Source organism: Engystomops pustulosus, chromosome 10, assembly GCF_040894005.1.
Source record: "Engystomops pustulosus chromosome 10, aEngPut4.maternal, whole genome shotgun sequence".
NCBI classification, from domain to species: domain Eukaryota; kingdom Metazoa; phylum Chordata; class Amphibia; order Anura; family Leptodactylidae; genus Engystomops; species Engystomops pustulosus.
The window spans coordinates 7004688-7018789 of NC_092420.1; the positions used below are offsets into that span (position 1 = coordinate 7004688).

At 41.8% G+C, this 14102-nt stretch overlaps 1 protein-coding gene across 10 annotated transcripts in view; it reads right to left on the reverse strand.

Annotated features, from left to right (window-relative positions):
- The window catches only part of FGD5 (FYVE, RhoGEF and PH domain containing 5), an 81623-nt gene extending 74011 nt beyond the window's left edge, over positions 1-7612 (reverse strand). For 6 of the 10 annotated variants that reach the window (XM_072127128.1, XM_072127125.1, XM_072127123.1 and 3 more), the window contains exons 1-2: positions 7377-7612; positions 437-3320 (exon numbers count right to left, since the gene is read on the reverse strand). In XM_072127128.1, the coding sequence (XP_071983229.1) occupies positions 437-3320; positions 7377-7428 (2936 nt within the window). In that variant the 5' untranslated portion in view covers positions 7429-7612. The remainder of the gene's footprint in view (positions 1-436; positions 3321-7376) is intronic. The other 4 variants (XM_072127127.1, XM_072127126.1, XM_072127129.1 and 1 more) reach the window with 1 other exon arrangement.
- Positions 7613-14102: the final 6490 nt, after the last annotated feature.

Here is a 14102-nt window from a genome sequence, read left to right on the forward strand (position 1 = left end):
CAAAATGAGACCCAAAAAACACTAGCTTTTCCCAAAGTGCCAACACGGCAATTTAGGCAGTAACAAACTTATTGCTACCGGAATCTTTGAGCTCCAATCCGACCCTGTCCACACCTTTTCACTCTTCGGAAAGGACCAGGCAGCACAGGATGGGTCACTTTAAAATAGCAGGGCCCTACTTGGACTGCCTGAGACTGCAGGAAGGTGCCATGTCAGGAAAACTCTGTGCCTGGGAGACAGCCCGTGTGCCCACAGAGATGCCTCCGAGTGCCATCTCTGGCACCAGTGCCATAGGTTCGCCACCACTTCCTTATATCATTAAAATGCTAAAAACATGACCCCAGCTGATTAAGAATGATGGGAGCCATAGGTTGGACTCACTACATAACATGGTAGAAGTTCGGCATGGGTGACATTTGCAGGCATTGTACCGTACCTTTCTGCCTCTTGCTCTGCTGTCTGCTGTGGCTTGACTTCAAAAGTATTGAAGCTGCTCATATCCACATATCCATCATTCTCGTTGGCAGAAGACAAAGCTCTGCTGGGATCTTCAAAGAATTCTGTGAAGGTGCTGGCCCTGGTCGGCCTTCTAGGAGGGATCTGGATATTCTCGTAATCAGAAGTCATGGCTGGGATATTTTCATAATCTGAGGTGTCAGCGTTGGGGAAAGAAATAGACCTGGGCTTGGTCAAAGGTAAAGGCATAAATGGTGGTCGGGAACGATCCTCAAAGGACTCTACCCTTGCTACACTCCTGTTAAAAGCCTTGGAAGTTCCTTTCCTCTTCATGTCCTTGTAGAAGAGCATGGCGGTGGGAGAATCTGGGTGGCATGGCATACCAGAACGAGTTTGTAGCTGAGGTGAGTTCCCAACACTTCTTCTCTCAAAGTCAATCAACCTGCATGGACCATGGTAACTTGATTCTGAAGACGACCTAGAAGAAGACACATTGACATCAACATGGACCTTGTTTTCTGTTTTCTTCCTGAACTTCAAAGTGAGGAACTTTTTGAATGACGACTTCTTTTTCTTGAAGCCTTTCTCAGAAGAGTCATTCTCGATCAAGAGTGAAGGTGAACTTTTGGTAATTGGCTTTTTTGTAATGCTGGCAAGCTGGAAGGGTGGAGGAATGTCCACCAAAGAGGTTGGTGTGGACATCCCACTGTGCGTATGATAGTTTCTCTGGGAGAAGCTGCCAGAAGAGCTAATGATGTACGGAGAGAAGTTGACATCTGATTCTATATACATTGAGGCTGCGTTTTCCCTTCCTTCCACTGAGTAAGACCTTGGGTATATTATAAAGCGACTTGGCTTCCTGGGTAAAGCCCTTATAAAATCTAATGGTTTAGATTCCGGCTTTTCAGACTTGGCATTCATCATATGGTCATTATTACATGGTTGAGCCTCCATTTCTGCAACAGTCTCCTCAGGCACAGTCTCAGGAACGTTTCCGGGAATTTTTCCTGAGTAGGATCTCGTCCTTGTCACAATATTTTTCCTGTCTAGGTTAAGGAGGTGATTACCCTCATCATGGCTGAATTCTTCCATTAGTGTCTCTTCCTCTTTCTTTTTGGGAGCACTGTCCTCTGTACTGAGTAGCTTCCTCCTCCTGGATTGTGCACTGTCCTCCAGGACATATGGGTTGCTGTCATCCTCTTCTGCTTCCACCATGATCTCAGTGTCAGCCTTGACCTGTGTTTCCTGGTCTTCAGGTGATACCTCTGCTGTGTCAGCTTCATCCTTTGGAGATAATAGATCACCCTGAGTTTGCACAGCTGGATCAGCATTGTGCAAGTTATGTTCTTCATCATCTGCAGCTGCATCAACGCTCTCCGTAGATTCATCTTCTTCTTTAATCTGCTCAATCTTACCCAAGGTTGTGACTTCTGATACATTTTCCACCTCTTGTGTTTCTTCTGGTGGGTCACTGCCTTCATCAATACCTTCACATTCAAATGGAATTATCTGGCAGCTGTCATCAATATTGTCATTTCCATCTCCAGATACTTCTGTCGGATCTTCAATGTCTTGACCAATCTGAGTTTCATCATGTGAGGCATCCTCAAGAACATCAATGGTATTATTGACCATTGTCTCTTCATCAGATTCTTGTTGCACTTCCTTTTCAGTATCAGGATCTATTACAACGTTGTCCAGGTCTTCACCAAAGGCAAGGGATTCTTCACCATTGATCTCTACAACATTAGTAACCTCTAGGACACCTTCTTCATCGTGCAAGACGTCTTCAGCAAGGTCCTGCTGAGTTTCTTTATTTTCCTCACATTGAGTAGTGTCATCTTCACATTGTGTTGTCTCATTATCACATTGGGCTGTCTCATCCACACATTCAATTGTGTCATCCTCGTTATAGGCTTGGTCATTGACATATGCGGTGGTTTCATCCTCACAATGGGTTGTCTCTGAGATCATAGAATCATCTAAATGTTCATGATGAAATGTTACAGTAGATCCATCATCACAACTGTGCAAATGGCAGTTATTGCAAGGAGTCTCATCCAAAGAGACCTCACAGTCATTTTCATCAACAACATCAATGCCATCGCTGATGGATAGGTTATCTGCGTTTTTGTCTTGTGTCAAAATATCTTCATCATCTCCAATATTATTTAAGTCTGTATCCTCATGTTCTTCCCCAAGTTCGGCGTTACATTCACTGCTGTCCAACGGTAAAAAATCATCTATATCTCCAAGGTCATTTTTAAATTGCATTGAACCAGAATGAGGCACCAAGCTATCTGCCTCTGCAGTAGATGAAGACCTTAAACTGAGAGCATCAGTGTTGTCACTGTCATCCACCTCAGTAGAGTCCCCAGAATCTAAGTCTTTTGATGGCACACTATCTGGAAGTCCACTATCTTCCTCCCCAGCCTGAGAAGGGCTACAGCTTGTGATGTCCCCTTCCTGAGAAGTTAAATTCCAAGGCCCCTTCTCACAATCAAAGTCTGTACATTCTTCGTCTGTCAATGGAGCCTCCGGAACCGAAATATAATCCTCGTAGGTCATGTCCAATGTTTCTGATTCATCGCATACTGATCGAAAGTGTTCAGCATCGTAGATCTCCACAGGACAAACTACATCCCCATTGGAGCACTTGTTTAGGGAGTTGTTCTCATTCTCTATGCACCTCCTCTCTGTAGCTGGAGATAACACCGGTTTTGGGGCTATAGGAGGCTTGGGACCCCTGGACATAGATTTTGCTTGATGGACAAGACCAGTTTTCGAGAGCAGTGGAGAGCAGAACTTTGGACTGTATGGATCAAGACCTTGTGGCTTTGGTGCAAGAGCAGGTTTGGTGACTTCTGAAAGACAGGAAGAAATGTAAATGTTAAGTCTTACAGTAGAAGAACCCCCTGTACATAACAACCTAAGACATAAGGAACTAATATTAAATGTATTCCCATGGTCCCTGGACCAACAAATCCCTTCATTGCTAAATGGATGTTTCGATGGAATTTGGAAGTTATATGTTGTCTCCAACTAGTAGGAATGGGACCAGCTAGATGAGTTACATCTCCACAAGGATCCCAAATCCGCTACGAGGTGTCCCCCTAATGAATGCACACTCATGGTGGGTGGTGAGTAACATTGCTATGTGTGTCCTGGGTTGGCATCTGAACCAAAGCAACATCCTCCTCCAGACAAACACGTAGGGTCAACTAGTTTCCTATCAAGTGACCCCAATCAGACCTATCAGACCTATGTTTATTAATAAAAGTATCATATTTCCAAATAAATTCCTAATGTTTTTCGGAATTGCATTTGAAATATGTAAAATTAAGGAAATTCTCTAACCTGAATGATATGAAATATATGAAAAATGTGTATTCTGGAACAAACAAAATCAATTCCTCCTTTTGTATCTGACAATTTAGTGATGATTCATCCTCCGAAAACCTCATTATTTCTCTGTCCTAGAGGTTTTAGTGCATATTTTAATGTCAGGATAATAAAGGAATGTGATTTATCATTTCTATGGGCCCTAATCTCGTTATCAAAAGAACTATATGAGGAATTTGTAGCCATCGGCCTCTAGGGAAATGCTTCCTTCCTGTACCCTTGGGACATATGATCTAGTTTCCTAGTAAACAGCATGGCGGTTTAAGCTGATTGTTGGCAGGAAGTTATGTAGGACAATAAATAATCAGTCACTGAGGTCACTTCCTGCCTATAATAACATTTTGTGACATTCTTCACCATTACTCTGGAAATCAGTGAGAACTTGTACCGGGACTTGATTATTACTCCCTGACGCTGTGTGATTCATCAATTATAATAGAAAGATAATAATATGACATCAGTATCGAGACTTTTAATAGAATCCCTTAAAATGCGTCAGGTGATGGCTAAGAAGGAAATGGGAAAATTGTAAGTCCTAGCTGGACACAATGGAAATCCTGGGACGTTGTGTTTACATTGAAAGAGGGATTGGTACCAGGACCAGAGGTGTGACCAAAACCCCAACGCAATATAGGTGATCTGGACTATGTCCTAGCTCTACTGTGACTATGTCCTAGATGTTTCTGAACCTCCCTATGTAACTACATCCCTGCCCATACACAACAATGTCATAGGAAGGTCCTTGTATAGCAGCACATAGGGTTACTACAGATCCATATTGATTCTGTAAACCACCATATAGACTTGGATATATCATCCAAATATCAGCTCTGTCTTTTGGTTACAGATATTTACAGGTCAGTTTGGTTTTATATCCAACTATAGTGAATAAAAATCAAGTATTTAGGCCTCATACATCATATCAGGCATGGTTGTCCATAGCAACCAATCACAGTGCAGGTTTCATTTTTCCAGAGCTGTTCAAGAAATTAAAGCCAAGCTGTCATTGGTTGCTGTGGATAATGAGTCCTAGTCTTCAGGCTTGATAAACAAAGCCTAATGAATTTTGTTATTTAAATAAGTGTATCATAATTTTGGTCCTAATGCCTCATGATAGCAGATGCAGAGGTGGCAAATAAGTATTTAGGCCTCATTTATAAATCAGCCCTTGTTGGTCATTGCAACCAATCACAAGGCAGTTTTCAGTTTTCCAGAGCAGTGGAAGAAATGAAAGCCAGGCTGTCATTGGTTGCTGTGACAACGAGGCCTAGTCTTCAGGCTTCATACACAGAACCTAATTAATTGTGTAATTTATATAAAGTTTATAAGAATTTTGGTACTAATGCCTCATTATAGGGGATGCAGATGGTAGTCACACCCGTGCCCTGGGGACCATATGGTTACTCTACCATATAAGTAGCCATTTGTATTTTAATTGGCATGTGATGGGGGATGTTACAGTATTTGTTTTGGGGCCCAGGGGCGTCATGTTATGTTTCAGATCAGCAGATTTCCAATGCAGGAGTAAAATCTACTCAGGGAGTTTTAATGTCCCAGCTTTCCCAGGTACAGATATAAATAAGATAACAATGGCTCTTTACTCAGTATTTCATTTTACTGTTATCTTAACTAGTGATCATGGAAGGGTTAATGCCCATTTATTGTCTAGGGAACTAAATTTTAAGATTTCTGAGAGAAAGGGACCAATGATGATGGATAATAGGGTCCTATCAGGATGCTGCGGATTATTCTGATCCTGCACATCTGCCGGTTGGGATTTTACTGCTGCGGGAATTTGTGATTAAAGTGATTCTTAGAATTAGCTCCAATCTTTCTGAGAAGATGTAATAACAATAGGCGGCTACTTAGACACCGTCAGCAGCTACAGGGTTAAAAACACTCAAGAGACTTTTAGCAATGGCAGGAAGGAAGAAATGGATCTGTAGGCCACATCCTGTTACTATGACCCACTCCCAAATCTCAGGGACAACACTCACAGAGAGAGGCTCTGTCCCCAGGACATAAAACGTTCCGCACAAGCCTAGCGCAACGCTGGCATGACGCCCCCTGCTGGACACACGCCGCTCCTACAGGCAGATATTACTACAGAAATTGGGATTAATGGTTTTATCTTGTGAAGTGCACCTGTGTCATTAAGAATTCATCCACCATGTGCGGCTGGATAAATGAGGCCGAGCTGTGAGGATCTGCAGGGGAATATCAAGTATAATGGATCCTCCTGCCAGAGAGGACACAATGTCCAAAGTTTATCTTTAATGGACAAAACTGTGGAGTTCACCTTGAGAAAAATAGTTTGCAAGTTTCTTATTTAATGTGGTATCAAAATAAATTATAATATCATATAAATGTAGGTTTAATATATATTCTATTAATATCTTATCTATCTATCTGTCTCATATTTCTACTTACATATTTCTGTTATGGCTGTTTGAATAAAATTCTATCTATCTATCCATACCTATCTACTATTTATATATAACCTATATATGTATCTAATCTTCTATCTATATGTACCGATATTTACCCCATCTTCTATATATCTATCTATCTATCTATCTGTACCTATATTAACCCCATCTTCTATCTATCTAATATATATATATATATATATATATATATATATATATCACCTATATATGTATCTAATATTCTTTCTATCTATCTATCTATCTATCTATCTATCTATCTATCTTTCTATCTATATGTACCTATATTAACCCCATTTTCTATCTATCTATCACCTATATGTGTATCTAATATTCTATCTTTATTGTTTCCTATCTAAATACATAAAACAATGCTAAACTTATGAATTGGATCCAAAAAACCTCAGTCCTTAAACTACAATGCAATCAGTTTTGGACCAAACTCCACTTTGTAACCAGTCCACTGACCTCACATTTTATACTGTATATGTAGGTATAGCAGAGCTGAAGTTGCACCCTGATAGTTCAGATGATTCAGATTTTTGTTGCCTGAATTCCTGTGTAAATCCATAGATTGTCCATGAATTCTTCTAAATGTCAATCTCAGCTCTGCTATATATCTGATTGCATCCCTAAACTCACTCCTTACCCATCCAGGCTGGTGCTCATACCAAGTTCAGTCTGTAAAGTGTAACACAATAGCCTCCTCCTTGTTGCTAAAAACTGGATCAGTATCTTGAAATAACTAATGACATGAATATCACTGACCCGCAAAGCTGACATTCTAAATGTACTCAGAAGATGAGAAATTCATCCATTGTAGACATTGAATAAAGACTGAATAATCATTTGACTGTGACCGGAAAGCAAAGTGTAACAAATTGTATCACATATGTTTCTTCTGGTTTCTCCATCATCTATGCATATAATAGCCTAAAATATCAGCTCACACATAAGCGCTTCCCCAGCTTGTGTACAATGCCACACTCAGTCCCGACTACACCCTCTGTACTTGGCTTCCAGCAGCTCATCTTCATCCAAACCCCAGCTCCCAGACCCTGCAGCACCTACCTGTGCTCATCTTCCCTGCTCCTGAGAAGTTCTGCAGAGCTGTCCCCAGCATTCACATCATCCCCTGGCATCTGGTGGGCACAGCCAGCCCTGGCACCACTAGCAGCTCCTCTGTGATGTGAGCTTCTGGAACAGGCATGTCCCTTCCTGCAGCACACAAGGACTCTGTGATTTAAAGGGACATCACTTCTTCTGCTCCTTCTCCTTGTGAGTGGATGCAGCAGCTGGAGAATCACGTGTCTCACTGCACAGTCAGGGCTGCACCCCCCAAATGCAAGCAGCACAACAATGTAGTGAGTAGATAGAGAAGTCATTAACTGCAAGCTGAGCTCATTACAGGCACAACAATACACACTGCACTCTGCTATGTCATCACTCATACACCCACTGTACCCAGACACAGCCAGCTATGCACAGAGATGTGTATCAATGTGCAGTTAATTCATCAAAATGTATGAAATACAATATATGAGAGATTTTTTAAAGGGGGTTTCCATCTATTTCAGAACCAAATTCCTATGGGACCCCCACTGATTCCAAGATTATCAGGAGCCGGATCCCTCAGCTCTGTAATTTTGTAATATATTATTGACGGATTCGAATGGTGGATTTCCGTGATAATTTATCAGGAAACCTGCAGGTGCTAATATACAGACGGTCCCCTACTTAAGAACCCCCCCAGATTTACAGACGACCCTTAGTATAAACGGACCTCTGGATGTTGCTTATTTACTGTACTTCAACCTTAGGCTACAATAAACAGCTATAACAGTTATCACAGGCGTCTGCAACTAAGATGTATTATTAATCCTGGTTCTTACGACAATCCAACATTTTTAAATCCAATTGTCACAGAGACCAAAAAAATTCTGGCTGGGGTTACAGTAAAATATACAGTTCCGACACATCCATATTCAAATTAAAAACAAACCTACAGAATCGATCTTGTACGTAACACGGGGACTGCCTGTAATTGAAACAATGAACAGTTCATTTATTTTAGCCTGGATTATTGTCTTACTTGCTCTAACTGTGGGGATCACTGTTATTACCCCCATCTATATTGCATGGTGAGCTCATTCAGACAGCACCATAGACTAGTATGATGGAGGAGACTTACCTGTCTCATATTGATCATACCTCACACAGAGGAGGGTACGGACTGTGATATGCTATAGATATTCAGTGTTTGCATGTATCTTAGCCCACCAGCAGATTACCGCTTCTTTATATTCATTGTTGTGTATTGCAACCACAGCAGATTTACATTCAACCTTTTATATCACATTGCTAGTAGATGGTATGATGGTATTATGGCTGTATTTTAGGGATCTGGCTTTTCCCTTCCGCATGTGGTATGGTTATGATTACCAGGTCACGTATTTTACTAAACCAAACTTAGACCACCATAGAGCCCTGTAGTGGTTTCAGCAGTGGTAGAAGATCATTGGGGGTCCAGGTATTAGGCCATAATATGGATCCATAAAGGGAACATGTCAGGAGTATTTGGGACATCAAACCAAATACATGTCCTTATGTATTTGCCCTCACATATGAGGTCTTTCTGTGGGTGGAACAAAGTTTACAATTAGCTATAACCTCATTGGATCCACTTTAGGTACCTATGGCGCTTGCGCAGTGATGCCGCGGTGGACTCCTTCACTTTCAGCATCGCGCAGACTAGTCCAAAGCGAGGAGAGTGTAAAAATGAGTTTGTATTTTTTAATAGAATGATAGGGATACTGAACCACTTCTCCAGCTTAACATTAAATGTCACCATATTGTGACCAGTCTAACATTGTATTCTGCAATAAATGGGTTGTCCCAGTAAGGGTGCGTTCACACGTTGCAGTTAAAACTGCATCGCAATCAGCTTTGAGGTGGTTTCAGCTGCAGTTTTGTCAATTTAACAGGTGAAAGACATGAACTGAACGAGTGAATGACATTTGAGGAGCAGGTTTCCCCTTCAAAATCAAATACACTCGTTCAGTTCATGTCTTTCACCTGTTCAATTGACAAAACTGCAGCTAAAACCCCCTCAAAGCTGATTGCGATGCAGTTTTAACTGCAACGTGTGAACGCGCCCTAAGTACATGCTAATCAGTGATGGTAATACTGCTGATTATTTTAATTGGGGCCACCATAATGGGGGTCATTTACTAAGGGCCCGATTCACGTTTTCCTGACGTGTTACCCTAATATTTTCCGATTTGCGCCGATTTTCCCTGTATTGCCCCGGGATTTTTGCGCACGCGATCGGATTTTGGCGCATCGGCGCTGGCATGCACGCGGCAGAAATGGGGGGCGTGGCCGAGCGAAAACCCAACGGATTCGGAAAAACCACCGCATTTAAAAAACAAAAAGTGTTGCGGAGCTTGCACTTACCTTCACCAGGAATAGGCAGGTGTACTTGAGTGCATTTCAGCGGACTTCAGCGCAGCAGCGCCACCTGGTGGACGTCGGAGGATGCCGCAGAGGACGCGCCTCTGGATCGCGAATGGTAAGTAAATCTGCCCCAATGACTGGAGAGTCTGGTTGTCTGGCTGAGCATATACCCTGCGACTCCATTCATGGGTTCTGGGAGCGCTTTATTCGGCAGTGTCATAGAGAATGAATGAAGCTGAAGGGGGAATGGCTGGGACCATCGTTCTCATGTTCAGTGGGGATTTCAGAAGTCACATTTCCACTGATCATGTTACAATGTCACAGTGGAAAGGAGATAAGTTTTGGAAAGGGATAAGGGTGTTAATTAGTCGAGTGGTTTTGGACCCCTTTGCACAATCTGTCATAGACCGCTCATACTTGTACCCAAGGGTTCCATATCTTGGGGTCACATATTGATATATATTTTTAGTGTTGGGGCTACATATTGTTCCACTTCTAGTGTTGGGAGTCCATTTCTTGTGTTGAGCTCACATATAGTCATGTTACTTGTATTGGGGTCACATATTACCGGAACGCCCCCTTCAGTGCAGAAATTTGTGTTGCATGAAGAATACTGCAGCCGCGGCACAATACGGTCACATGCGACACTAATGTGTCTCAGACACTTCTTAAACACCTGTGCAAGCAGTTTGCACCTAAAGGCACATGCAAAGTCCGACAAAAAACTGGCGCAAGATCCTTAATAAATGTGCCACATTGTGTTGGGGTTACATATTACATGGTGCATTGTTGGGGTCACATGCTACGGCACCGGAACGCCCGGTGCAAAATTTTGTGGCGCAGTAATAATAGTGCAGCAACGGCGCAAACACCTCTTTAATACATGTGCAAGCAGTTTTTTAGCGCAAGGTCAGACAGAAAACTGTTGCAAATGCTTCTATGGCCCAGTGTGTTGTGTTGGGTCACGTATTACAGGTGTTGGAGGTCGTGTATTACATGGTGTAGTAAGCTGAGATACAAGGTCTGAAATTGGCGAACATTTCTCCGTTGTGTACAGGATACCAGATCGATGCAGGAATCGCCGGGCAAAATGTTAATGTGACTCCTGTCTGATGTTTCGGGACCTTGTGTAATTACCAGGGCTTCATCCCGGACAGAAGATTGGAAAGTGGAGCCGCTCTCTTATCATAAATTGTTGGGGACTGAAAGTGGGTGGAATTAATTGCGAGCCGCCCCCTCCCAGCGTACGATATAAATGACAGGCTCTGAATTACATGACTTGTTTCATGCTAGTGACTTGCAGCTGAACAGCTAATTCCCAGATCAAATCAGTCACCTCCGACACAGCGGACATAAATATTTCATTTACTAACAAGTCACAGAATAATAACCAGTAAAAGAATTAGAAAACTGATTGACTAGCAACAGGCAAGATGTTAACCCTTCATATAGTAACATATGTGTAGCTTTATCTAATATTACACCAAAATATGCCCAGGTTATCCCAGCATCCTCTATATTACTATGTACAGGAGACCTATAGCTTATACCGACTGTACATATATCATTATATACAGGAGATACCCAGGTTATACCAGCTGTACATATATCATTATATACAGGAGATCCCCAGGTTATACCGGCTGTACATATATCATTATATACAGGAGATCCCCAGGTTATACCGGCGGTACATATATCATTATATACAGGAGATCCCCAGGTTATAGCGGCTGTACATATATCATTATATACAGGAGATCCCCAGGTTATATCGGCTGTACATATATCATTATATACAGGAGATCCCCAGGTTATACCGACTGTACATATATCATTATATACAGGAGATCCCCAGGTTATACCGGCTGTACATATATCATTATATACAGGGAGATCCCCAGGTTATACCGGCTGTACATATATCATTATATACAGGAGATCCCCAGGTTATACCGGCTGTACATATATCATTATATACAGGAGATCTCCAGGTTATACCAGCTGTACATATATCATTATATACAGGAGATACCCAGGTTATACCAGCTATACATATATCATTATATACAGAAGATCCCCAGGTTATACCGGCTGTACATATATCAATATATACAGGAGATCCCCAGGTTATACCGGCTGTACATATATCATTATATACAGGAGATCCCCAGGTTATACCGGCTGTACATATATCATTATATACAGGAGATCCCCAGGTTATACCGGCTGTACATATATCATTATATACAGGAGATCCCCAGGTTATACCAGCTGTACATATATCACTATATACAGGAGATCCCCAGGTTATACCGGCTGTACATATATCATTATATACAGGAGATCCCCAGGTTATACCGGCTGTACATATATCATTATATACAGGAGATCCCCAGGTTATACCAGCTGTACATATATCATTATATATAGGAGATCCCCAGGTTATACCGGCTGTACATATATCATTATATACAGGAGATCCCCAGGTTATACCGGCTGTACATGTATCATTATATACAGGAGATCCCCAGGTTATACCAGCTGTACATATATCATTATATACAGGAGATCCCCAGGCTATACCGGCTGTACATATATCACTATATACAGGAGATCCCCAGGTTATACCGGCTGTACATATATCATTATATACAGGAGATCCCCAGGTTATACCGGCTGTACATATACCATTATATACAGGAGATCTCCAGGTTATACCGGCTGTACATATATCATTATATACAGGAGATCCCCAGGTTATACCGGCTGTACATATATCATTATATACAGGAGATCCCCAGGTTATAGCGGCTGTACATATATCATTATATACAGGAGATCCCCAGGTTATAGCGGCTGTACATATATCATTATATACAGGAGATCCCCAGGTTATACCGGCTGTACATATATCATTATATACAGGAGATCCCCAGGTTATACCGGCTGTACATATATCATTATATACAGGAGATCCCCAGGTTATACCGGCTGTACATATATCATTATATACAGGAGATCCCCAGGTTATACCGGCTGTACATATATCATTATATACAGGAGATCCCCAGGTTATACCGGCTGTACATATATCATTATATACAGGAGATCCCCAGGTTATACCGGCTGTACATGTATCATTATATACAGGAGATCCCCAGGTTATACCAGCTGTACATATATCATTATATACAGGAGATCCCCAGGTTATACCGGCTGTACATATATCATTATATACAGGAGATCCCCAGGTTATACCGGCTGTACATATATCACTATATACAGGAGATCCCCAGGTTATACCGGCTGTACATATATCATTATGTACAGGAGATCCCCAGGTTATACCGGCTGTACATATATCATTATATACAGGGGATACCCAGGTTGTACCGGCTGTACATATATCATTATATACAGGAGATCCCCAGGTTATACCGGCTGTACATATATCATTATATACAGGATGTAGTCAGAGAAATGGTTAATGCCCCCCTCTGTGCTCCTGTATATGGGACTATAGTGCGGGGGCAGCTGTATTGGTGATATTGGGTGGTGTCACCTGTCGGCTATAATGGTGACACAAAGAACAACAATCAGTTAGAATATTTACACAACATGATGATAATCCTGGAATACGCAGATGATGATGTCACCAACATTGAGGAGAAGGAGGGGGAAGCGAGGGGGTGAAGCGCAGATAACTGGATGATGAGGTCTGTGCGGTGTTCCTATAGGGGAGGAATTGTACATTTACATAGATACTTTGTGATACATTGTATTCTCCAGCCATGTGTGTAGTATATGGCTGTTATATGACGAGGTCCTATCATGTAGCTTTCCTCTGGCTGTGTTATGGCATAGTCATTCACTATGGTTATTATATGACAAGTGCAATTTTCAGGAATTGGGACATTACTAAATTTAACTCTCAAAATCTTTTCTCAGGGATCTAGTGGGACTGATCACCCAATTATGTTCCCTGACTCCAGGTATTTAGGTGTGTTCATTAATACTCGAGGTCCATTTTACTGTATATCAAATCCCCTGGTCAGGCTGCCTGGCACAGCACCGCCACCAGGTGGTGAGAATAGGCCTGTGCATGGGGTATCATCTGCATGTGTGCCTGTTGTTAACCCAAGGGTTAATACTTGTATTTACATCATAGTTGTAACATTTTGTATTTTCCTGAGGCTGTGCAGGCTGTGATTAGCTGGTTACTCAGAATGTTCCAGAACTGAGAATTTTATAAGTATAAGCTGAATCTGGAGTTCCGTGCCTCTCTCTCTCTCTCTTTAGATTAGTGCCTCTATATTCAGATTAGTGCCTCTGTATTGA